At 52.5% G+C, this 23,494-nt stretch overlaps 1 protein-coding gene across 5 annotated transcripts in view; it reads left to right on the top strand.

The window, feature by feature from the left end:
- Positions 1-23,494, top strand: part of COQ8A (coenzyme Q8A) — a 47,090-nt gene that overhangs the window by 14,804 nt on the left and 8,792 nt on the right. For all 5 annotated transcript variants that reach the window (XM_055371720.2, XM_019031284.3, XM_063708546.1 and 2 more), the window contains 4 exons: positions 6,625-6,810; positions 10,241-10,651; positions 10,911-10,977; positions 22,435-22,509. In XM_055371720.2, the coding sequence (XP_055227695.2) occupies positions 6,634-6,810; positions 10,241-10,651; positions 10,911-10,977; positions 22,435-22,509 (730 nt within the window). In that variant the 5' untranslated portion in view covers positions 6,625-6,633. The remainder of the gene's footprint in view (positions 1-6,624; positions 6,811-10,240; positions 10,652-10,910; positions 10,978-22,434; positions 22,510-23,494) is intronic.

The following is a 23,494-nucleotide window of genomic DNA, read 5'->3' on the forward strand; positions in this document are numbered from 1 at the left end:
CCCAAAGTGAAAAGACAGTTCCTGGCTGGGAGGGGGGCAGAAGGCCACTGCCAGCCCCTCAGGGTGTCCTGAATATCATTAAACAGTCCTTGCCGAAGCATCCTTGAAGTGACAGTCTTGAGAGCCTTTGGAGGTCTGCTCTGTGGGTCACGGTCTCTAAGCTCATTCACTTTTGATTTCCTTTTTCCGTTTCTTGAAGAATAATGGAAAAAGAAGGGGCAGGTGGAAGACTTCCGCCTAAGGGCAAAGCCAGACTCTTGGGAAGAGGGTTTCAGGGGGAGACTCTTAGGAAAGGGTCTCTGTGGAGGTGTCCTGCCTGGCCATAGGCATGGGCCACCTCTGCTCCCCTTCCCTCTCTTCCTCCAGAAGCGGGGTTCTCAAAGTAAGTTCCTGGGACCCGCAGTGTCAGCAGCACCTGGGAACTTGTTAGAGATGCAGATTCCCGGGCCCCACCCCAGACCTGCTGAGATGGAACCCTTAGGGGTGTGGCCCAGCACTCTGGACTCGTCTTAAGGTGATTGAGACGTTCGCAGCGGCTTGAGGACCAGTGCCTCAGACCAGCCTCCTGAGAGGCCCTTGATTCTGTATGTGGAGTAAAAGTTGCCAGCAAGTGTGAGCCAGCCAGAGAATAGCAGGCTTTCTCAAACTTTGGAGGGACCAGCTGAGTTCATTTCCTTTGGCAAATATTAATGACCTGTCTGCTCAATCCTGAGCATGGTGTTCGGTGCTGGAGAGAGGAAGACAGATGTGGTCCTTGTCCTATGGCTGATGGTCCTTGTAGTCCTTGTCCTGTGGCTGATATCCGACTGGGGAGAGAGTTAGGCAGATTCAGGAAGTGGTCACTGCTGCGCTGGAGGGGATGGGCACAGGGTGCTGGGAGGCATGTTGGGGAAGCCTTCCCAGAAGAGGTGATGTTGGTGCTGAGATCCGGGAGGAGGAGAGGAGGTGTGCCCCCTCTGCACAGGCCTGCAGGAGGAAGCCTCTCTGGTTCCAGGAGTGGGTTGGCCTGGCTGGAACCTAAAGGCAGTGGAGGGAAGGGCAGAGCCATGGTGAACGGTTGCTGCATCACCCAGTGGGAATATCAGATGCTTGAGGGCAGGGGAGGAGGCTTGAAAGAAGTGTATGGTGGCCACATTCCTCAGGGTGGGAGCCCTGGGAGGATGAGGTGTGGGTGGTAAGGTCAGTTTGGGACGTACTTCCTATAGGAGGTACCTGTAGGTGGTTGGGGTACTAGGCTTGCAGCAGACAGCTGCCCTGGGGAAGGCTTCTCAGCGTGGACTCTCCCTGACTCCCACTCTCCCTGGCTCCCGCTCTTCCTGGTTCACTCTCCCTGGCTCCCACTCTCCCTGGCTCACACTCTCCCTGGTTCACACTCTCCCTGGCTCCCACTCCCTGGTTCCTACTCTCCCTGGCTGCCACTCTCCCTGGCTCTCACTCTCCCTGGCTCCCACTCTCCCTGGTTCACACTCTTCCTGGCTCCCACTCCCTGGTTCACACTCTCCCTGGCTCCCACTCTCCCTGGCTGCCACTCTCCCTGGCTGCCACTCTCCCTGGTTCACACTCTCCCTGGCTCCCACTCTCCCTGGCTGCCACTCTCCCTGGCTGCCACTCTCCCTGGTTCACACTCTCCCTGGTTCACACTCTCCCTGGCTCCCACTCTCTGGTTCACACTCTCCCTGGCTCCCACTCTCCCTGGCTGCCACTCTCCCTGGTTCACACTCTCCCTGGCTGCCACTCTCCCTGGCTGCCACTCTCCCTGGTTCACACTCTCCCTGGCTCCTACTCCCTGGTTCACACTCTCCCTGGCTCCCACTCTCCCTGGCTGCCACTCTCCCTGGCTCCCACTCTCCCTGGCTGCCACTCTCCCTGGCTGCCACTCTCCCTGGTTCACACTCTCCCTGGCTCCCACTCCCTGGTTCACACTCTCCCTGGTTCACACACTGCCTGGTTCACACTCTCCCTGGTTCACAGTTTCCCTGGCTCCCTCTCTCCCTGGTTCCCATTCTCCCTGGTTCCCACTCTCCCTGGCTCCCACTCTCCCTGGCTCCCACTCTCCCTGGTTCACACTCTCCCTGGCTCCCACTCCCTGGTTCACACTCTCCCTGGTTCACACTCTCCTGGCTCCCACTCTCCCTGGTTCACACTCTTCCTGGCTCCCACTCCCTGGTTCACACTCTCCCTGGTTCACACTCTCCCTGGTTCACACTCTCCCTGGCTCTCACTCTCCCTGGTTCACACTCTCCCTGGTTCACAGTTTCCCTCTCTCCCTGGTTCCCATTCTCCCTGGTTCCCACTCTCCCTGGTTCATGCTCTCCCTGGCAGCCACTCTCCCTGGTTTCCACCGTCTCTGGCTCTCACTCTCCCTGGCTCCCACTCTCCCTGGTTCACACTCTCCCTGGCTCCCCCACTCTCCCTGGCTCCCCCACTCTCCCTGGCTCCCCCCCTCTCCCTGGTTCACACTCTCCCTGGTTCACACTCTCCTGGTTCACACTTTCCCTGGCTTCCGCTCTCCCTGGCTTCTGCTCTCCCTGGCTCCTACTCTCCCTGGTTCACACTCTCCCTGGCTCCCACTCTCCCAGATTCACACTCTCCCTGCCCCCCCCCCACCTCCCTGGTTCACACTTTGCCCAGAAGAAAGGCTTTTTGTGCCACTTGCTTCTACCTTCTTATACCAGTCATGTCTAGGCTTTGGTGGCAGATATGACTGCAAGAGACTTCAGGACAGTGGGTCCTTGGCTTTTAGAACAGACACCATGCTTTGCTGGGGAGGAGCTGGTTTACAATGCTGTGCTCTGTATTTACGGAGGAGACTGAACAGTGGCTTGGTAATGCAGATGACGTCCCTGGCCTGCTGTCATAGAGGAGATGAGTGACAGACAGTGAGTTCTGGCTGTGAAGGGGGGACTTGGAGTGTATAAGGGATCCTCAGAGTAAAATTCCTTCCTTCTGGTGGGTCCTGAGTGGACAGTGTGATAATCTCATCTGCTGTCTGTCAGGATTGACTGTTGAATTCATTTTTAAAAAGGACACAACTCATTTTCCTATTGATATATCTTCTTGTATCTGGCCGGTTAGACAGCCCGTGGGGGTGTCTTTTGGTTTTGGAGACTAGATTTGAAGGTCCCCATGACCCAAATAATTTACAGCTCGTGTGCAGGTCAGGATCCCTGAGTCGGAGCCTTGTCTCCAGCATGAGTGAGACGGTGTCCCTGAAAGGTCAGAGAGTGAAAGTTTGGCCAGAAAACCCCCTCCTGTGGTGGGAACACAGCCTTGTGCAGCTTTCTTAACCCCTGTCCGTGGGGTTGGGAAGCTGCATTTATCACGGTTCTTTTTCTCTCTAGACACTTCAATGAAGACATTTATTTACTTTAATCGTGATCCCAACTCCATCGTGCTCAGCTAGTCACCGAACCAGCATCAATTCCATTAATAGTCCTAATAATAAAGCCCCTCAGATGTCAATATTTGATCCTCATGTTTCAGGATACTCCTCAGTAGCCATCGCCATAGTATAGCCAAAAATAACCATCATGCCACCCAAGTAAATCAAAAAGACTATCAACTCCACAAAAGCCTGTTAGAGCAGGTTAGCACATTAGCACCAGAAAAGGGGTCTGATGAGGCACCCAGAGCCCTTCCGTACTGAGCTACTGAGGAGGAGGGGAAGAGGTTGAGCCTCACGCTGGGCAGCGGCAGCTGGTGGGTGTGGGCGTGGAGTCCCACGTCCCGGCTCCAGGTCGTCTCTTCCACTCTGCCTCCGATCCTGGCGTGTCAGCATCAGTTGGCCCCTAGCTGTCTTCCTGGTGTCTGTGCCCATTATAGAGGTACGGGCATGCCACGCTGCTATGAGCCCTGGGCCAGGGCAGGTTCATCTGGGGCCTGCAGGAACTAGCCCAGAGCCCTGGGAGAGGTCAGTGAACTTGTGTTGAAGGAACCTCCGGCTGACTTTTTATTTTGGTTTCATGCCTGGCTAGTGGACACTCCCAAACATGAGCACCTGTCTCCCACCCCCACTGCTTTATCATTTATGGTCACTGTTTTGGCTGCCCCTCCTCAGAGGAGAGCAGGCAGGCACACGGAGGCCTTCAGGAGGCTGCTGTACCAAGGAGGCACAGAGCCCAAACACTTCATTTCAGTTACTCACAGGCGAGACCCCCAAAACGTGCTCATGGAGCAGCAGAAAGAAGTAGGGTAGGTGGGAGACTGGTGTTCCTAGCGAGGGCCTGGTACTTGCAGATGAAGTCACGGTGCTGATAGGATTTTTAACTTGTGTGTTACATGGTTTGAGGGCTTTTATTTCTTTAAAATCATGATGAAAATACCTCCTGGTGTAGCTGTGTGCCTGGTTCTTGGTACACCCCTGGAAGGGATTTGCAGCGAAATTGTGGGATCGTTGAATTATGAGGCACTTTGGGATTGTGGTGCATTAGAAGTAGGGTTTTAAGACCTAAGTTTTGAAAACAGAAGGTGAGAAAAGTTCTGGACAGATGTTTCCTTCTGGTAGTTATTCCCCTTCCCTCCTTTCTACTTCTGTGAGAGTGGAGACTCCCTTGCAGAAAAATACCTGGTCTTAAGCTGGCATGGTGGTGCAGGCCTGTAATTCCAGCTGCTTGAGAGCCTGAGGTGGGAGGATCACTTGAGCCTTGGAATTTGAGGCTGTAGGGTGCCATGATTATGCCTGTGAACAGCCTTGGCACTCCATCCCGGGCAACATAGTGAGACCCCTCTCTTAAAAAAAAAAAAGTACCTGATGTTGATGAGGTGTGAAGGGTTCACTTTGTATGGTAAGGGGAGGTGTGGGTGGTGTGGCCCCTGAACAGTAGGTCAGCGATATTTGTCAAAGGGGGGTGGGTACAGGCTGTGGTTTTGAAATGAGTCTACATGTTAGTCTGCTCACAAATGACAGACTGTGTTCATTAGCAGCATCTGTTTATTAGCAGTCTGTGTTTATTGATTTGAGAAGAACAGGTTTTGCCTCCCAGTATGCAGGACCATATATCTATGGGGTATTTCCCCTTATTGGGCCCTCCTTCCAGCAGAGTGGGCGCTCACCATCTCTGCTTCCTGGCTCTGGCGCCACTGTCTAGGGTGGGGCTTGGCACCAGTTGGGAGTTCACTGGGTATGTAGGATGCAACTGTTTAGGTAGGAAGAAAGACACAACCAAGTACTATTCAGTGTGTACTTTTTTAGATGGCTTATGTATTTGCCACTTTGAAAGTAGGACAAGTAAACTAAGAAAGCTACCCACAGTGCTCCTTGATGCTTCCTTTTTGATTTTGCATCATGTGGTGGTGCTTGGTGGTGTTGGTGCTTGGTGGTGGTGTTGGTGCTTGGTGGTGGTGGTGGTGGTGGTACTTGGTGGTGGTGGTGGTACTTGGTGGTAGTGGTGGTACTTGGTGGTGGTGGTGGTGGTGGTGGTGGTACTTGGTGGTGGTGGTGGTGGTGGTGATGGTACTTGGTGGTGGTCCTTGGTGGTAGTGGTGGTGGTACTTGGTGGTGGCGGTGGTACTTGGTGGTGGTACTTGGTGGTGGTGGTACTTGGTGGTGGTGTCAGTGGTGCTTGGTGGTGGTGGTGGTGCTTGGTGGTGGTGGTGGTACTTGGTGGTGGTGTCGGTGATACTTGGTGGTGATGGTACTTGGTGGTGGTGGTGCTTGGTGGTGGTACTTGGTGGTAGTGGTACTTGGTGGTAGTGGTGGTACTTGGTGGTGATGGTACTTGGTGGTGGTGGTGGTACTTGGTGTGGTGGTGGTGGTGGTACTTGGTGGTGGCGGTGGTACTTGGTGGTGGTGCTTGGTGGTGGTGGTGGTACTTGGTGGTGGTGGTGCTTGGTGGTGGTGGTGGTGGCGGCGGTGGCGGTGGTGATGGTGGTGGTGGTGGTGGTGGTAGTAGTGGTGCTTGGTGGTGGTGGTGGTTGTTCATTTCTTTTGAATGGTGGTTAGGATCTTCCAAATTTATTGCACTGTGGGTCTGGACTGCAGTTTGAAAACATCGGTTTGGTGAATAGTTGAAGCTGAGGGTGGGCTGACCCTGAGGGGTCAGGGAGGGGCTCTGGTTGTCCCTTGGTCTGTGGATATCCGTCACAGGCCTCACTGGGCAGAGCAATGGTGCTGGGCAGGGACAGGCAGCCTCAGCCCCTGTGGGTTTGGGTTGGAGCACCAATGCCGTGAGTGGTCCCCTGGACCTTGCAGGGAAGTTCTTTGGGAATTGAATGCTCCTCTCCCAACAGGCAGTTTTGGTCCAGAGGGAAGAACCCTAGACTGCGAGTCTGTGCGCCTGACTCAAGTCCTGGTTCTGCTGTGAATCATGAATCACGCCACCTGTCTGTGCCTCAGGTTTTCCGTAGGGTGCTTGTGAGGCCCAGGTGAGGAAATGTGTGGGAAGCAGCGAGCACACCGCACCACTGACTCAACGGCCTTTATTCTGCTCCATTCCCCTGGAGTGTCCAGAGTCACGTGGAGCCTCCCTTGAGCCCTGGGCCCTTTCTTATCTCTTAGCAGAAGGGGAGATCAGTGGAAAAACCAGCCCTCTGGACCTTCTGCTCAGAGTTTGGTGTGGAGTTGGTAGTGTGGGTTTGGCCTGCAGAGGCCTGGGGCCTCCCCTGACTTGGCCTCCTCTCTTCCAGCCCCGAAGGATGGCTGCCATATTGGGAGACACCATCATGGTGGCTAAAGGCCTTGTCAAGCTGACCCAGGCGGCCGTGGAAACCCACCTGCAGCACTTGGGCATCGGAGGGGAGCTGATCATGGCGGCCAGGGCCCTGCAGTCCACGGCTGTGGAGCAGATTGGCATGTTCTTGGGGAAGGTGCAGGTAAGGGGGCCTGGCAGTGGGAGGGGTGCTGGCAGGAAGAGGGTGGGACCTGGAGCTCTGGGGGAGACCAAGGGCTGTGACCATGGCAACTGGTCTTTGGTGGCCAGGGCCTGAGGGCCCACCAGCTAATGCGTCCCACGGTCCTTCCAGGGTGGGACAGGGCCCCTGTGTGAGGCTGTGACAACTATAACAGAATTCCATAGACTGGTGGCTTAAACAATGCACGCTTATTTCTCAAAGTTCTAAAGACTGGAAAGTCCAATATTAAGGTGCCAGAAGATTCAGTGTCTGGTGAGGGCCTGTTTCCTAATCCATAGATGGCCATCTTCTCACTGTGTCCTCATGGGGCAGGAGGAGGGCAAGGCTGCTTTCTAGGGCCTGTGTTATGAGGGCACCAATCCCATTGAGGAGGGCTTCATTCTCATGACTTAATTACTTCCCAAAGGCCCCACCTCCCAATACTATCACACTAGGGGCTAGGTTTCAGTGTATGCACTTTGGAGACACACAATGCAGTTTTTACTGGGGCCCATGTGTCCATCAGCCTGGCTCAGCCTTCGAAGGCCCTTCCCACTGAGCCTGCTGAGCCTCCGCCAAGGCCTGGCCTCATTTTTCTCCTTCAGTTTGCTGAGGGTTTCTGGGCTCCTGATTGGGGGCTCTCCTTTCCTTGGTGGCAGCTGGCACAGCCTTTCCAAGAGCAGCTTCATCTCCAGCCTCTCTCTCATCCCTGTGGCATCTAGGGGAGGAGATGACCTTTTGTGCCAAGGTCCAGGAAGCCTTGACGTCTTACCTCCAAGGGGTGATTTTCAGTGAAATCGTGTGCTGGAGAGGTGACTATAGACAGGGCTGGCTACAGCAGAGCACGGCCCACCATGGCGTCACCTTGCACAGTTGCCAGCAGCTTCCCTGACAGTCAAGGAGACAGGGTGGAGGGTGTTTGTGTGCCTGTTGTGCGTGTGCACCTGTGTGTGTGTGCTTAGGCATGTGTGCATTGGAGGTTGTGTCGCAGCCTCTCTCCTTCCACGTCTGTTCTGTGGATGGCTGATTTCTGGACAAAGGTCACCACCCTCCTGCAGGCTGTGAGGCTGTCGCAGCCCCCAGGCATCTCAGTCTCAGGTTTAGGACCCGCAGGCCCTTCCCTGCCGCTCTGGGAGGATCCCACAGTGATACAGTGGCTCTGTCACCAAGCATGCCTGCCTTTAATGTTCAGACGTCCTCACACCTGTGCTCTCCTCCGAGCCTCACCACTGTCCTGGGATGGGGGCCAGCCTGGACCATCACACCCATTTCTCAGATGAGGAAACTGAGATGAAGCAATTTGCTGCAGGACTCATAACGAGTGACAGGACCAGAATTCTTGTCCCCTCCCAGCCTGGACTCCATGCTCTTGCCCTCCCCTTGCCTGGTTTGGTGCCTGAGTGTGGGGCCTTGGCCTCACTCTTGGGTGTTTTGCCTGTGGGACACTCAGAAAGTGAGGTTGCCCAGCTCACTTGGGCCTGCCCAGGAGTGAGACAGCCTGGGCAGGCCTTAGCTGTAATGGTGAGCAGGGCCTCCTACTCAGGCACTCTCCAACCCTCTGCTCCCAAAGCATGTCTGGAAGGGGCAGGGATTCCCCATCAGTCACTCGGAGGTAGGGGTGAGTGACGAGCCACACCACCCAGGATGCACGGGAGCAGGGTAGGCACTGGAGCAGGGTGGCTGCCCGCAGTGCGTTGCCATTCACTCCCTCAGTGCTTCGCTTTTCCGTGTCTCCCTTCTCGCGAGGGGAGGAAGGTCACGGACTCCAGGATCCTGTCTCCCTCCAGCCCCTCAAGGTTGCTTCCACATTCATTCAGCAGATACTTACTGAGTCCGGGTCCCTTCGGGGCCCTGGGGACCCCCCACTGGCCTTGGGCTTCCACAGCGACACCAACAGGTGTTAGTAGCACAGGGCCAGGGAACCATCATGGGAGTGATGGGGCAGAAGGAGGGCCCTGCCCAGGCTCCCTCACTGGCAAGGCTTCCCTGGGGGCTCTGTGAATTTAAGTATGACTTCTGTGGTTTTTTATTTTTTATTTTTTTGAGACGGAGTCTTGCTCCATTGCTCAGGCTGGAGTGCAGTGGTGCAATCTCAGCACACTGCAACCTCCGCCTCCCAGGTTCAAGCGATTCTCCTGCCTCAGCCTCCTGAGTAGCTGGGATTACAGGTGCCTGCCACCACGCCTGGCTAATTTTTGTATTTTTAGTAGAGATGGGGTTTCGCCATGTTGGCCAGGCTGGTCTCGAACTCCTGACCTCAGGTGATCTGCCCGCTTCATCCTCCCAAAGTGCTGGGATTACAGGTGTGAGCCATCGCACTGGCATAAATACAACTTGTTTCTACTCTGAGAGTAGTGCCGCAGCCAGCAGGGCCAGCCTGGGTGTTGGATCCCGGCTCTGTCATTTGCTGCCTGGTGACCTTCACCAGCATATCAGCCGTCTTTGCCTCAGTTTCCTGTTTTTGAAGTGAGTGTAACAGCCTGTCTCTCTCCTGCCTCCCATCCTGTGACATCTTAGACAGCAGAACGTGAGGCTTGGGTATCCTGCTGTCTGCATACCCTGCGCATTTCATTTGTTTCAGTTGAAGCCGAGAATCCAGGCCACTGGTCTCCCTCTAGAAGCCGGCGCTGTTCTAATTATAGGCTCCTGGGTGCTGTTTCCTGGCCCTGTCTGTGGCCTCCAGTAACTGTGACTGTGAGGAGCCCTATTTTCAGATGAGGAAGTAGCAGAGAAGGGTCAGGAGCTCACTCAAGGTCACTCCTGGTTCAGAAGCAGAAAGGACCTGGGCCCGAAGCTCAGGCCTTGGTGACCATCACAAAGAAAACACGGCGTATCCTCTCCCCTGCCCCTCCGTTTCCCTGTACCCTGAGCTCTTAGGGACGGCCAGGCCTGGTCCTGGTTGTGACCACCTCTCCAGTGAGAATCTGTTACATGCACACCCCGGCTGGTGGGTGGCATCCATGTCTGCAGTAAGCTGTGGGCTTAGGTGGGCCCGTCGGTGTGCTTCCCTCACCCCTTGCTGGCCTTAGGCTGTGTGTTCACCTCTCAGAGCTTTCCCTGTCTTTTGCACCCTGGTTTACCATCTCCAAAGGCCTCCTTGGCCCTGTTTTATAGGTGAGGAACCCGCTGCGGGCGTAGTGTGCACTTGGCCGGGCCCCGGCTGGGCACACAGTAGGTGCTCAGTGTCCCACCTGGGACCACACAGCAGAGCCCCAACAGAAGCAGGGCTGGAGCCCAGGTCCCGGCTCCCAGGCTGGGAAGGGTGCGGGGCCTCAGGTGCAGCATTGTGCCATCTCTGGAGGTGGGAGGGGGTGGGATGCTGGTGGTGTGCTGTCCTGAGCAGCAGGGGACAGGCAGGGAGGAGCTCCTGGCTCGCTCTTGCTCTCCTAATACTGGCCTTTGCTCCCTGCAGGGTCAGGATAAACATGAAGAATATTTTGCTGAGAACTTCGACGGCCCAGAAGGGGAGTTCCACTTCTCAGTCCCGCAGGCAGCCGGAGCCTCCACAGACTTCTCTGCAGCCTCCGCTCCCGATCAGTCAGCGCCCCCACCCCTGGGTCATGCCCACAGCGAGGGCCCAGCTCCTGCCTACGTGGCCAGTGGACCCTTTAGAGAAGCCGGGTTCCCCGGCCAGGCCTCCTCCCCTCTGGGCAGGGCCAACGGGAGGCTCTTTGCAAACCCCAGAGACTCATTCTCTGCCATGGGCTTTCAGCGAAGGTTCTTCCACCAGGACCAATCCCCTGTTGGGGGCCTCACAGCCGAGGACATTGAGAAGGCCCGGCAGGCTAAGGCTCGCCCCGAGAACAAGCAGCACAAACAGACGGTGCGTCTGGGAGGCCCCTGGAGGGCCGAGGTAGCTCCACCCACAGCAGTGATGGCCTTGGGCCCTGCTCTAGGGACTTTTCCTGGGTGCTGTGGTCTGGGGTTTTTAGGAGCGTGGTGGCCTTCTCTTGGTGGAGTGTGCTGTCAGGCGGAGCTGCTGCCTGTGGGGTGGAGAGGAGATGTGGGGGCAACAGGAGCCTCTGAAGGTTGGTCCTGTCCCCTTGGCTGATTCCACAGGTCTCTTTCTCGTCTCCCTCCAGCTCAGCGAGCATGCCCGGGAGCGGAAGGTGCCTGTGACGAGGATTGGCCGGCTGGCCAACTTCGGAGGTAAGGTGGCTGTGTGCCCCTGGACTGCCTCACTTGCCCTGCCTGGGCACCACGCTGCGGCCTGCATGGAGGTGGGGACCCAGCAGTATCCTGGGGAGGGCGTTGGGGGAGCAGGTGGCGGTGGCTGCCCCTGCATGAGCTTTTGGGGAGCTGGAGCTTTTCATGGGAGGATGATTCAGTTACTGGATTCCAGCTCTGCCTGGCTCTCCCCTGCGGGTTGGTACAGGGCCGATGCTGTGCCAGGAGCTGAGTTTGGACTGCCCGGCAGGCCTCGCCTGGAGGCGGTGTCTGCAGCATCTCTGTTTCACCCCTGCCTCAGGCTCACTACCAGTCGGCTGCTGTGGAGGCCTCTCAGGAAGGAGGCTGGGCAGTGAGGAAAAGCTCTTCCCTGGGGCTGTTCAGCAACTCAGCAGGGCTTTCTTTCCCCTGGGACCAGACATTTAGGGAGCCCATTTGCTGGGTCCCCACAGGCCTGCGGCTCATGAGTGGAGTGACAAGATGCCATGGCCTCCAGCTGCTGCTGTTTAAAGCCGTTTGTCTGTACTTTGGGGGATTGAGTTGTCATTGTGCCCAGTACACATGCGCTCTTTTTATAGAAGTTGAAGGGTGATTTTATAGTGAAGGTTTATAGCAGTTGTGTCTGCTTTGATGGCATCATGTTTGTCATGCTGCTGCTAATTCGCTGGCCCAGATGTTCCTGTTAAAGTGCCATCTCCTTTATGGTGGTACACTCTTAAGTTAGTTACTGGGATTGCATTTCTTTAACACTCAGCTGTCCTCAGTAGGTTCTCCAGGTGATATAATTAATGCAAGCCACAGTTCTGGTGGCTTGATTTGGACCCTGACCTTGGGTGAGTGGTTAGTTCCAGGGCTGTAGACAGCAGAGGTCTGAGTGGTCCATGATGGTGCTGATGCTGGGTGGGGCATGGAGATGCACTCTCATGGGTCTGCCTGTCTCTTTGCTGGTTTATGTTTTTCCTCCCATACACCATCCATCATACATGCTGTTCTCCGCTCCTGCCTATTCTCTTTTGGAAACCCCATCCTACTTGTTCAAGACTGGTTCTGGGCAGAGGCTCACGTACTGTGCTCCCCAAGAGCCTGGTATTCTGGGAGCTGTGTAATGTGTGTGGGTTCTGACATTGAATGATGGCTGGCCCCCCTCTCCAAGGTGCTGAGCAGACTTGGTTAACTGGATAGAATTTTCTCAACGGTAAGGTTTTCTTTCATAATTTTTACCTTAATATTTGGCATCCACTCTACTTAGCCATTCAGGAATTTAGTATGAAGTGTCATCTATGTGAGAGCCAAGAGTATTTGCTTATTTCCTTTTCCTGGGGTAACATTTCAAGCAGTCCCTCATAGAATATCACACCTCCCTGAGTTCTGCTGTCAGAATGAGTTTGAGAATCACTGCCTTGGTGGCCTCTAGTGGTCCTTATCCCCTGGAAGACTTGGCATGTTACCTGCTTTGCACATTGGCTTGTCGTTGGGTAACATGTATTATTTCTTATTAAAATATTGAATGGAGGCTGTCTTCTTTCCCCATGATATTGAGGGCAAGAGCTACCCTGTTTTCACATTGGTACCTTTTCTCTGTCACCTCCCTCTTCCCTTCACTCTAGACTCTTGGTGAGCCTGTCCCTGGAAGGCTGAGTTTGACGTGTTTCAGGACTGGTGCAGTCCTCACTTGGGAGTCTTTGTGGGGTGGGAAGAAGCGGTAGAGCTAATGCAGGCTGTTTGGGAAAAGTGGTCAGAATGAAAGTCTTGATGGTGAATTAGAATCTGGTGGAGCACCACGAAGTCCTGGTGAAGGAGGCAGTAGTCAGACCCTTTTGGGTGACGGGTTAAGGAAGACAGAGACTGATGTGGAAGGGGTTATATATAGGAAGATGTGTAGGAAGAAAAAGGTAGAGAGCTCTCCTCAGAGGGTGGGGGATTATGGGTAGTCAGAGGGAGCCTGGGTTAGCGGAGTTGAAGCCCTGGTCTTGGGTGCTTTGTAGCATCAGAAGCCTCTGGAGCCTTTGCTGACACCTGCCTGATGCACGGAGCCATCTGTGGGTGTCTGTGTGCTGGAGGATTGCCCACAGCTATGATTCAGAGATGCTCATGTTGTTGCCCAAGCAATTGACAGATGATGTTTCAGGCTTGGAGATGGCAGGATGGGAGCAAAGAGAAGCCAGGTCAGGAAAGAACGTGCCGTTCTGGCCCTAGTGGGGAATTCTGGGCCTTCTAGCTCACCCAGTTGAACCTTTCAAACTGTAGGTTAACTTGTTTTTTATATGCTGACCTATATGCTGATCCTGATGCATTAAATTTTACAAAATACAAAATACAAAATACAAAAATACAAAAATTAGCTAGGTGTGGTGGCATGTGCCTGTAATCCTGGCTACTCGGGAGGCTGAAGCACAAGAATTGCTTGAGCCCAGGAGGGAGAGGTTGCAGTGAGCTGAGATCGCGCCACTGCACTCCAGTGGGGGCGACAGAGTGAGACTCTGTCTCAAAAAACAAGTTAAACAGAATGGAATTCAATAGAAAAGATTGGAATTAATATCGTACATCCTTACAATGAACTATACACGTGGCAAGATATTTTAGTTTCAGAGACATACGTACTATTTAAGTATGTTCTTCACTACAATGTGAAATATATAGCTTACTGGTGGGTCATCGTCCAAACAGTTTGCAGTTGCACTGTTGCGCTTTGTTCTCCTAGAAAATACCTCTAGCCTTTCTTCCCTTCATGGAGGAAAGGTGTTTTTCAGGTGCAGACTGACAGACTTTAGGAAGTTTTTACACGGGGTTATGAAGGAAAGGGATTGCTCTAGGTCTCAGGGAGGTAGGGCTGCTGCAGGGACCCAGACGGGTTTTCAGCAAGGTTAGCAGTAGGTATTCAGCTATATAGAAGTGGAAGTCAAGGACTTTCCAATTCCAGGGGCTCATTTTGATGCTGAAATGGGGGCGGGGCGTGAGTCCTAAGTCCAATTTGGCTATGGGACATTATGACTGTGATGCTATGGGCAGGATGATCTGTGGATATTAGATTTTCTTAAAGAGTGGTGTGAAAGAAAGGGTCATATATTGGATATGGGGTCAGAACTGAACTTTAGTTCATCATAATAGCTGGCTTTTGATTACAACTGTGCTTCCAGTGTGACCTTGGGCTCTACCGTGGTTTTCTCTTTTGTAAAATAAGGGTCTTGCCGTTGATTCCAAATGGGAATATTTTGGTAAATGTTCCATGTTTACCTGAAAATAATTCATGTTGAGTGCAGTGATCCGTCTATCTAGTCTGGTTTATTATTCATATTGATCAGATTTTTAAGTGATTTTGGTTTGCTTATTCAATAAGCTATCGAGAGAGGCTTTAAAAAGTCTGCTATGATTGTGGATTTACCTACTTTTAGTCTATTGACTTGTGCTTTATATGGTTTGAAGCTATGTTATTTGTTGCCTACAGATTCAGAATTCTTTTTTTTTGTTTGAGACAGAGTCTTGCTCTGTCGCCCAGGCTGGAGAGCAGTGACACAATCTTGGCTCACTGCAACTTCCGCCTCCTGGGTTCAAGTGATTCTCCTGCCTCAGCCTCCCGAGTAGCTGAGACTACAGGTGCATGATGGTCTCGATATCCTGACCTCGTGATCCGCCCGCCTCGGACTCCCAAAGTGTTAGGATTACAGGCGTGAGCCACCACGCCCGGCCAGATTTAGAATTCTTATATCCTCCTAGGGATTGACCCTTCATTCTTATGTTATGCCTCTTTTCATCTCTGTGAAAGTCCTCATTGTCTGATATTACTATAGCTACATTCCAGCTTTGTTTTGGATAATGTTTGCATGTTATCTTTTCTTTTCCCCTGTACTTTCAACTTTTAAAATGTCCTTATGTTTAATGCATATCTATGAGCAGCATATATAGTTGGTTTTTTGTGTATTTTAAGTGTAGACTGATAATCTTACAATGAGAATATTTAGTCCATTTACATTTAAATGCAATTGTGGATGTATTGGAGTTTATATCTACTACCTTAGTTTTTGTTTGTTTGCTATTTGACCTGTCTGTTATGTCCCCCTTTTTCTCACCTGTTTTGCCTTCTTTTAAATTAATCAAGGACTTAAAATTATAGTCATGCATCTCTCTTTTTTTTTGGAGACAGAGTCTCGCTCTGTCACCCAGGCTGGAGTGCAGCGGCGTGATCTCGGCTCACAGCAACCTCAGGCAATTCTCATGCCTCAGCCACTCGAATAGCTGGAATTACAGGTGTGTGCCGCCATGCCCGGCTAATTTTTGTAGTTTTAGCAGAGACAGGGTTTTGCCATGTTGGCCAGGCTGGTCTTGAACTCCTGGCCTCAAGTGATCCACCTGCCTCAACCTTCCAAAGTGCTGGGATTAAAGGCATGAGCCACCACACCCGACCTAGTTTTTATTTTTTTGAAAATGTCACCTGGCCCTCATGTGTGTCTTAACAAGGATTCAGTCTGAGAAATGTGTCGTTAGGCAGTTTCATCATTGTGTGAACATCATAGAGTGTACTTAGACAAACCTAGATGGTGTAGCCTGCTACATGCCTAGGCTGTATGGCATAGCCTGTTGCTCCTAGGCTACAAACCTTTACAACATGTTACTGTACTGAATACAGTAGATAACTGTAATACAACGGTATTTGTGTACCTAAACATAGAAAAGGTATAGTAAAAATATGATACAATCTATCACTGTCGTATATGCAGTCCGTTGACTGAAATGTTACATGATGTGTGACCGTGCATGTTCTCTCTTTGTTAGCTCTTATGTTTTACATTCCTTTACGGTTCTTTTGGTGATCACTCTTGAGATTACAGCACGCATCTTGACTTATTACAATATAAAAATAAGTGATTATTTTTTACTACTTCTCCAATAATGCTAATACCTTAGAACACTTTTTAGATATTATTAAGATACATTAAACACCACAAGATATTATTTCTTTGTACAGCCCATATGAATTTAGATTTACCCACATATTTGCCCTTTTTTGTGTTTCTTTCTTCCTGCATTTCTATAATTTTATTTGGTATAATTTTCTTTTTCTCTGAGGAACTCTGTTCTCTCTTACAGTGTAGTCTGTTAATCATGAATTCTTTTAGTTTTTATTTATTTTTTATTGATTTATTTTTTGAGATGAAGTTTCGCTCTTGTCACCCAGGCTGGAGTGCAATGGTGCGATCTCGACTCACTGCAACCTCTGCCTCCCGGGTTCAGGTGATTCTCCTGCCTCAGCCTCCTGAGTAGCTGGGATTACAGGTGCATGCCACCACACCCAGCTAATTTTTGTATTTTTAGCAGAGATGGGGTTTTGCCATGTTGGCCAGGCTGATCTCGAACTCCTGACCTCAGGTGATCCACCCGCCTCTGCCTCCCAAAGTGCTGGGATTACAGGCATGAGCCACCACACCCGACCTAGTTTTTATTTTTTTGAAAATGTCATTATAGCTGGGCACGGTGGATCATGCCTGTAATCCCAGCACTTTGGGAGGTCAGGGTGGGCGGATCATGAGGTCAAGAGATCGAGACGATCCTGGCTAACACGGTGAAACCCCGTCTCTACTAAAAGTACAAAAAGTTAGCTGGGCGTGGTGGTGGGCACCTGTAATCCCAGCTACTTGGGAGGCTGAGGCAGGAGAATCACTTGAACTGGGGAGGTGGCAGTTGCAGTGAGCCAAGATGGCGGCGTTGCACTCCAGCCTGGATGACAGCTCCATCTCAAAAAAAAAAAAAGAAAAAGAAAAAAAAAGAAAAAAGAAAATATATCATCATACTTTATTTTTTTAAGGTATTTTTGCTGGGTAGAATATTCAGTGTTGAAAATGTGTTTCCTTTGATCACTTTAATAATATTCCTCTGTTGTTTTCTTACTTTGATTGTTTTTTTGAAAATGTGGCTATCAGTTATATTGCTGCTTCTTTGAAAGTTATTTCTTTTCTCTGGCTGCTTTTACGATTTCCTTTTTGTTTTTGTTCTCTAGCAGTTTGACTGTGACATGCTTGACTGTGGTTTGCTTTGTATTTATTCTGCTTGGGGTTTACAGAGCATCTTGAACTGTGGCTTCCATCAGTTTTGGAAAATTTTGATCATTTCTTCAAATACTGTTTCTGTACTATTCTCTCCTCTCTTTCTGGGACTCCAATTACACATATGTTAGATCTTTTTCCTCTGTCCCCTGTGTCTCCTTTGCTCTTTTCTGTATTTTCCATCCCTTTTTCCATTTATCGTTCAGTCTTGCAGGTTCAGAGGAGATGACTTATCTCCTCTGTACCTATACATTGAGAAATGGACACCTACAGAAGTGAGACTTTAATAGATAGAGGAGGCACTAGAGAAGACTTGCCAGAAGGAGTTGAGCACTGCTTTGTGCATAGCTCTGTGGTGGTTCCTGGGGCCTTCACACAGGAACTTACAATCCACATCATTAAGGCAGAAGGGGAGAGAGGAAAAGGGGAGAGAGGAAGACAGGAAACAAAAAGTAAAGAAAGAGGAAGCAATAATATTATTTGATTCTGTGTAGAAAGGATTTTGAAATTTGACCTGTGAAAACAAGGAGATGCTCATATGAGAAAAAGCAGGTCAGTGGGCCAGGAATGAAGAGTAGAGGGAATGGACCTTTGGGTATCCTATTATTTTTAAAAGGTAAAAGGTTGGGGGTCCCTTACTCCCAGAAAAATACTTTGCTTTTAAATATAGCTTACGAGACTCTATTGGGTTTCCTAAGAGGTAAGGTAACTCTCTTATGTTAGAAAACAGGCAGTGCTTAGGCTGTTGGCTCTTGTTGCTTAATTTCCCAAAGATGCCAGTACACTTCGGATACTGTTAATACACCAGCAGCAAAGTTCTCTCTGGGACCATTGTGCCCCATCCCCCCAAACTTTTGTGTCCCTCATCTCAGTGGTAAAATTTAAAACAAACATTGGGTGAATGGGCTTGGGGTGGTTATTTTTAAAATTTTGCATGTAAGGACATTTAAAACAAAGCAGCACCACTTTATACCATCACTTTATTTATCTTTTCAAAAGGACATTTTAACAGTGCAAAAGTATAAAGTACGTGCTTTAAGACAGAGGAGAATAAATGGAATAACTTAGTTTTGTGAAAGACTCACAGTATCACTTGGTTTCTGGACACCATTCGAGACCTGGCTGTGGCTTGCCATGGCCTTGAGAGCCATCCCACAGCAGCAATGCTGTTGGACCCTTTGGCTGGGACCTGCAGGACCCCCTGCAACAGCACTGTGTGCCCTAACCTGCTGGCATGATGCCCCTTTGTTGACAGGGCTGCATACAAGGCCAGCGACAAGTGGCAGGCAGTGACGCCAGCCTGATTTGCTGAGGGCACACGCCATGCTTCCTGCAGTGCCAGTGCTCTTCTGGGTCCACTTTGCAGCAGGATAGATGTGCTCTAGATCCAAGAGTTCTGCACCCTCGGCAGGGGTGCGGGAGTGTAGTTTTTTGCCTTCTCAGGAGCCTCCTTGGAAAGGGGCTTTTCTGTGTATTTCAGGAGCTCTGTGTTGGAGATGAGAGAGGTTCTTATTCTCTCCTGTTACAGATGAGGAAGCTGAGCCAAGAAGAAGCATATGGCCCAGGGCCATATGGTTATTTGTGACATCCCTGGGACTAGAGCCCAGGCCTCTGTGGTGTGTGTGGAAGTCTGAGCCTGGCCAGGCTCTGTAATTAGGCCCCAGAGGGGCTGTAGGGCTTCCCTTCCCCCACCAGTCCAGTTCTGGGAACAGAGGGACAGATCCTGAGAACCTGTGAGAGCAGCCGCTAGGAACTCCTCTCGCCTTCCCGTGCCCCTTCCTGCCATGCTGTGGGCTGCAGCCCCCTCCCCAGGCCCCCTGTCCTCCTCTGAGGCTGGGGGCAGCTGGAGGATGCCAGGTGGTGATAGAGAAAGACTGAACACTGGGGATTCAGGAACACCTTGAAGCAAAGGGAAGCCTCCTGGGCTGCTGCATTTTCTGTGGGGATTTCTTGTCTATCAGATGAGGATTGTTGGATGCCTCAGTAAAAGCTGGGCTTAGCGCAGCGCCTGGTTTATAGTTTGCTGCTGTTTAGCTGTATCTTTACCCCTTGCTGGTAGAGAAACTCCCCCGAGCCCTTCTCTGTAAACAGGCCTAGTTTCTGGCAGGTAAAGCCAAAGCCCCAAGGAACTTTACTTACTCACCCCTGCCCTTAAGCACTTTTCACCCAGCCTGCTAGGAAGGGCCCTGTTTGTTGGAAGTTGTTTGATGTTTTGCTTTTTTTAACCTCCTGGTGTCCCATCTGGGCAGAAGCCGAGTGACTGCCCGCAGGAGGGCCCTGTTTGGCTCTGATGACCTCCTAGAGGGACTTTTGGGAGGATGGGGCCTTGTGGGAGACTGGGCTCCAGAAGTCATAGGAGGTTGGCCTGCAGCCTGTGTTCCTGCCTGAGGGAGAGCCTGCCCCTCCCTCCCCTGTCATTCCTTCATTGCATAACTTCTCTCAGAGAAACATGTCAGAAGCTTTCCTGGAACAGGCCAGGAGGGAAGCAAGGCTGCTCACAGTGGCTTTAGAGCCTGGAGCTTGTGCTGGGGCTGGTTTTCCTCCAGGACGACCTTGCTGGCCACGTGGGCCAAGCCGGGGGGGCTCTTAGAATGTGGATCTGAGCAGGGAGAGGTGTGAGGTGTCCTGAGGGCTGTGGGGGTGCCGAGTGGGGTCCCACGAGGACCCGGGGAGTGCCGGCTGAGGTGCTCATCTTCTGGAGTTGCCTCCAGTGCTGGCTGGTTCTAATGGAGGGCAGAGGCTGGCCTGGGTTCCTGAGCAATGCGCTGAGTCTGGGGCGGGAGGGCCTCAGTTTATTCTGGGTTCACTGGTGCAGGAGCTCATGAGGCCAAGGTCAGGGTTGCTGGCCGGCTGGGCTGGTTTCTGTCCCCTGGGGAGCGTGCCGATGGAGCCTGTCTGTCCGTCAGTGGGCAGCGCCTCGGCCTGGCACCGGGCTGGTCGGTCCTGAGGGACGTGTGGGGCCTGAGGCCTCCTCTGTGGAATGTTCTTTTGGTCATTTGTTTAATAACAGGTCCTTGCCAGTGGAGAGCTGTGTGCCTGAAAGTGGCCAGAGAACAGTTTGAGGGGGTTCCTGATGGAGGGTGGTGAGGGGGACACACCTCTGCCTGCAGAAGGAGGAGCTCAATGTGGCCCACCCTACAGCTGTGGCATCTCCGGTAACCTGTGGATCCACCTGCCCCTCTCGTGGGCTTGTCTCTGGACTTGCTTCAGGCAGAGAAGAATCCAGACACAGAGAGACATTGGTGAAGGTCACTGCAGTGCACGGGCTAATGTTGCCTGTCTCCGTTTATTTCGCTAAGTCAGATCGTGTGCTCGAGTGCTGGCGGGGCAGAGGTGGGCAGGCATCAGGGAGTTAATGTTTAAACGGGGACTGTGTCTCCCAACTCTGAGCCCAGGGCTTTCCACAGCAAGATAAAGAGCTGATGTACCTGCCAGGCACCCCCGTCCCAACACAGCAGACATCTGTACCATGTGTGTTGTCATTCCTGAGGGCCAGTAGGCTCAGCTTATCCTGCCCCATGCTGCCCAGTACGGAGCCGCCAGCCACACGGGGCCTTGGAAATGCGGCTGGTCCACAGTGGGATGTGCTGAGTATAAAACACCCATGGTGTTTGGAGACTTTGTGCACACACACAAGTGCAAAATATCTCTAATAATATTTATTTTGATTACTTGTTGAAATGATAACATTTCGGGTATATTAAGTAAATTATACTATTAAAATTCATTTTGCATGTTTCTTCTTGCCTTTTTCAGTGTGGCTGCTAGAAAAGTAACAATTATATGTGTGGCTTGCCTTCTATTTCTTTTGTTCTGCGCCGGTCCAGCCTTTTTGAATAGAGTCACGAGAACAACAGCAGCTGCTTGTGTGGCCTTTGTGTGTGCCTGGCCCGGCGAGTGCTCTACTCAGGCCCGCACGACAGCCTGTGAGGCAGGGGCTGCCCAGACTGCTGGGGACGTGGAGGGTGCACTGTTGCCCAGGTGTGGGTAAAAATGTATCGCAAAAACATTTTTTAAAAAAATTGAGTTATCTTCTTTTTAGTTTTAAAATGTACTTTTCATTAAATTTTCAACAAGTTCTGTATTTTTCATAAAAGTCATGCATAATCACTGTAGAGAAATTGGAAACATGCAAGCAGATGCCAGTTTCCTTGCCCCTTAAACAGAGCGTCCTGGTGTGAGCCCACTCCCCCAGCAGCCCCCGGCTGCGATGTTGCCTGGCTGCCGGGCGGTGGGGCTGTGGCGCTGCGATGTTGCCTGACTGCGGGGCTGCGGGGCTGTGGGACTGCGGGGCTGTGGGACTGCGATGTTGCCTGGCTGCGGGGCTGCGGGACTGCGGGGCTGTGGGGCTGTGATGTTGCCTGGCTGCGGGGCTGCGGGGCTGCGGGGCTGTGGGGCTGCGATGTTGCCCGGGTGCGGGGTGCGGGGCTCTCCGAGGCCGGCTCATCGTGCGGCCGCTCTGGTCTCAGCCCTGCCAGCCATGGTCACCGTGCCCAGCCAGGTGCTCTTCACCCTCTTTCTGCTCACCCATGCCTACCCTGGAAAGCCAGCTACAGCTGGGTATAAAGGAAGAGAATACTGGCCCTGGGTGAGGTGTGGCATTAGTGGCACCTTCTGGGCTCCTGGGCAGGGGTGGGGAGTGGCTTTCTTGAGCAGCTGGGATCATTCATTGACTGATTTTTGGATAAATGAGGTGTTAGTGGACCTTGATTCGGAAGATTGTGAAAGAGGATAATGGGAAGCCTGGCACCCCACGTCCTCAGATGTCAGTGTTTGCCAGCCCCGCAGAAAGGGCAGGGTGGGCGAGAGGGCCTTCCATTCCCCAGCGAGGGCTGCGCCTGAGCCCCGCGAGTTCCCCTGGCTTGGATTAGGGGGAGCCAAAAGTGTTCTCACTCTCACCACCAAGTGCTTTGTATGCCTGTGGCAACACCTTTCCTGTTCCAGTGAATTAGGGAAGTCTAGGTGATTGGAGGCTCTTCAGACAGACCTGAAGCGGGTGGTTGTGTTCTCAGGGTGCCCTGTGCGGTCGGGGTGACCTTGGTCTGTGGACCATCCCTGGTCCGTCTTCCCATTTGTGCTGGGTCCTTCCCAGGTGCTTCCCAGCTGGCATTACTTTGGGGTGTCCGTGTGCCCATGAGCCTGTGGATTATCAAAGGTGATGGTGTGGAGTGGGGGATTCCTAAATCTTTTTCACTGAAACACCTACCTCGAGCCAAATGTTCTCTTAAAACAACAGGTGGCATCTCCCACCTTGTTCCCCACTTTTCAAAATGCTGGTGTGGCAGCGAGGGCCCCTGGTGCAAGCGGTGTCTGTGTGGTGCTGCCCCAGGCCTTGTGGGTGGGTGGGCGGGTGGCCCCAGCCCTGCGTGAGCACTGAGTGCTTGCCCCCTCCTCCTTGCAGGTCTGGCCGTGGGTCTGGGCTTCGGGGCACTGGCAGAGGTCGCCAAGAAGAGCCTGCGCTCCGAGGACCCCTCAGGTGAGCCGGGCCCTTCAGTGGGAGGGGCAGGGTGGGCCCCGGGAGGGTTGAGCCTGTCAGCCCCCAGCCTCACCTGTGCTCTGGGAGTGTCAGCCAGCTGGGCCGCATTTGCATGGGGTTCCACGTAAGTGGCGTCCCTGGGGTGATGAGGCTGTTCATACAGACAGATTGACCTGCTTTAGAGGGGGTGAGGCTGGAGGCCCTTCCTCCTCCCAGCCCAAAGTGGCCACCCAGCCCCTTCTTTTTGGCTGCGTGCACACCCACACGCCTTCTGCACACCTGGACACCTTACACACCCCCTGCACACCCACTGAACACCCACACACCTCCTTAACCCCTGCACACCCACCGAACACCCGCAGACCTTACCCCCTGCACACCCAGCGAACACTCGCACACCTTACACACCCCTTGTACACCCACCAAACACCCGCACCTTACATACCCCCTGCACACCCACTGAACACCCACACACCTCGTACCTCCTGCAACCCACCGAACACCCGCAGACCTTACACACCCCTTGCACACCCACCAAACACCCGCACACTTTACCCCTTGCACACCCACCAAACACCCGCACACCTTACCCCTGCACACCCACCGAACACCTGCACACGTTACACACCCCCTGCACACCCACCAAACACCCATACATCTCCTTACACACCCTCCACACCCACGCACCTTTTTACATCCTCCACACCCACCTCATACCTGCACACCTCCTTACCCTCCACACACCCACCACACACCTGCACACCTCCTTATCCTCCACCCACCCAAACACCTCCTTACACACCCTCCACATACCCACCGAACACCCAAACACCTTGCACACCCTCCACACACCCACCCACCTCACCCACACACCTCCTTACCCTCCACACACCCACTACAGCCACACACCACCTTACTCTCCACACACCCACACACCCTACCCTCCACACACCCGCCCACCTCCTTACACTCCACACACCCGCCC

This window comes from Gorilla gorilla, chromosome 1, assembly GCF_029281585.2.
Source record: "Gorilla gorilla gorilla isolate KB3781 chromosome 1, NHGRI_mGorGor1-v2.1_pri, whole genome shotgun sequence".
In the NCBI taxonomy this organism is placed as follows: domain Eukaryota; kingdom Metazoa; phylum Chordata; class Mammalia; order Primates; family Hominidae; genus Gorilla; species Gorilla gorilla.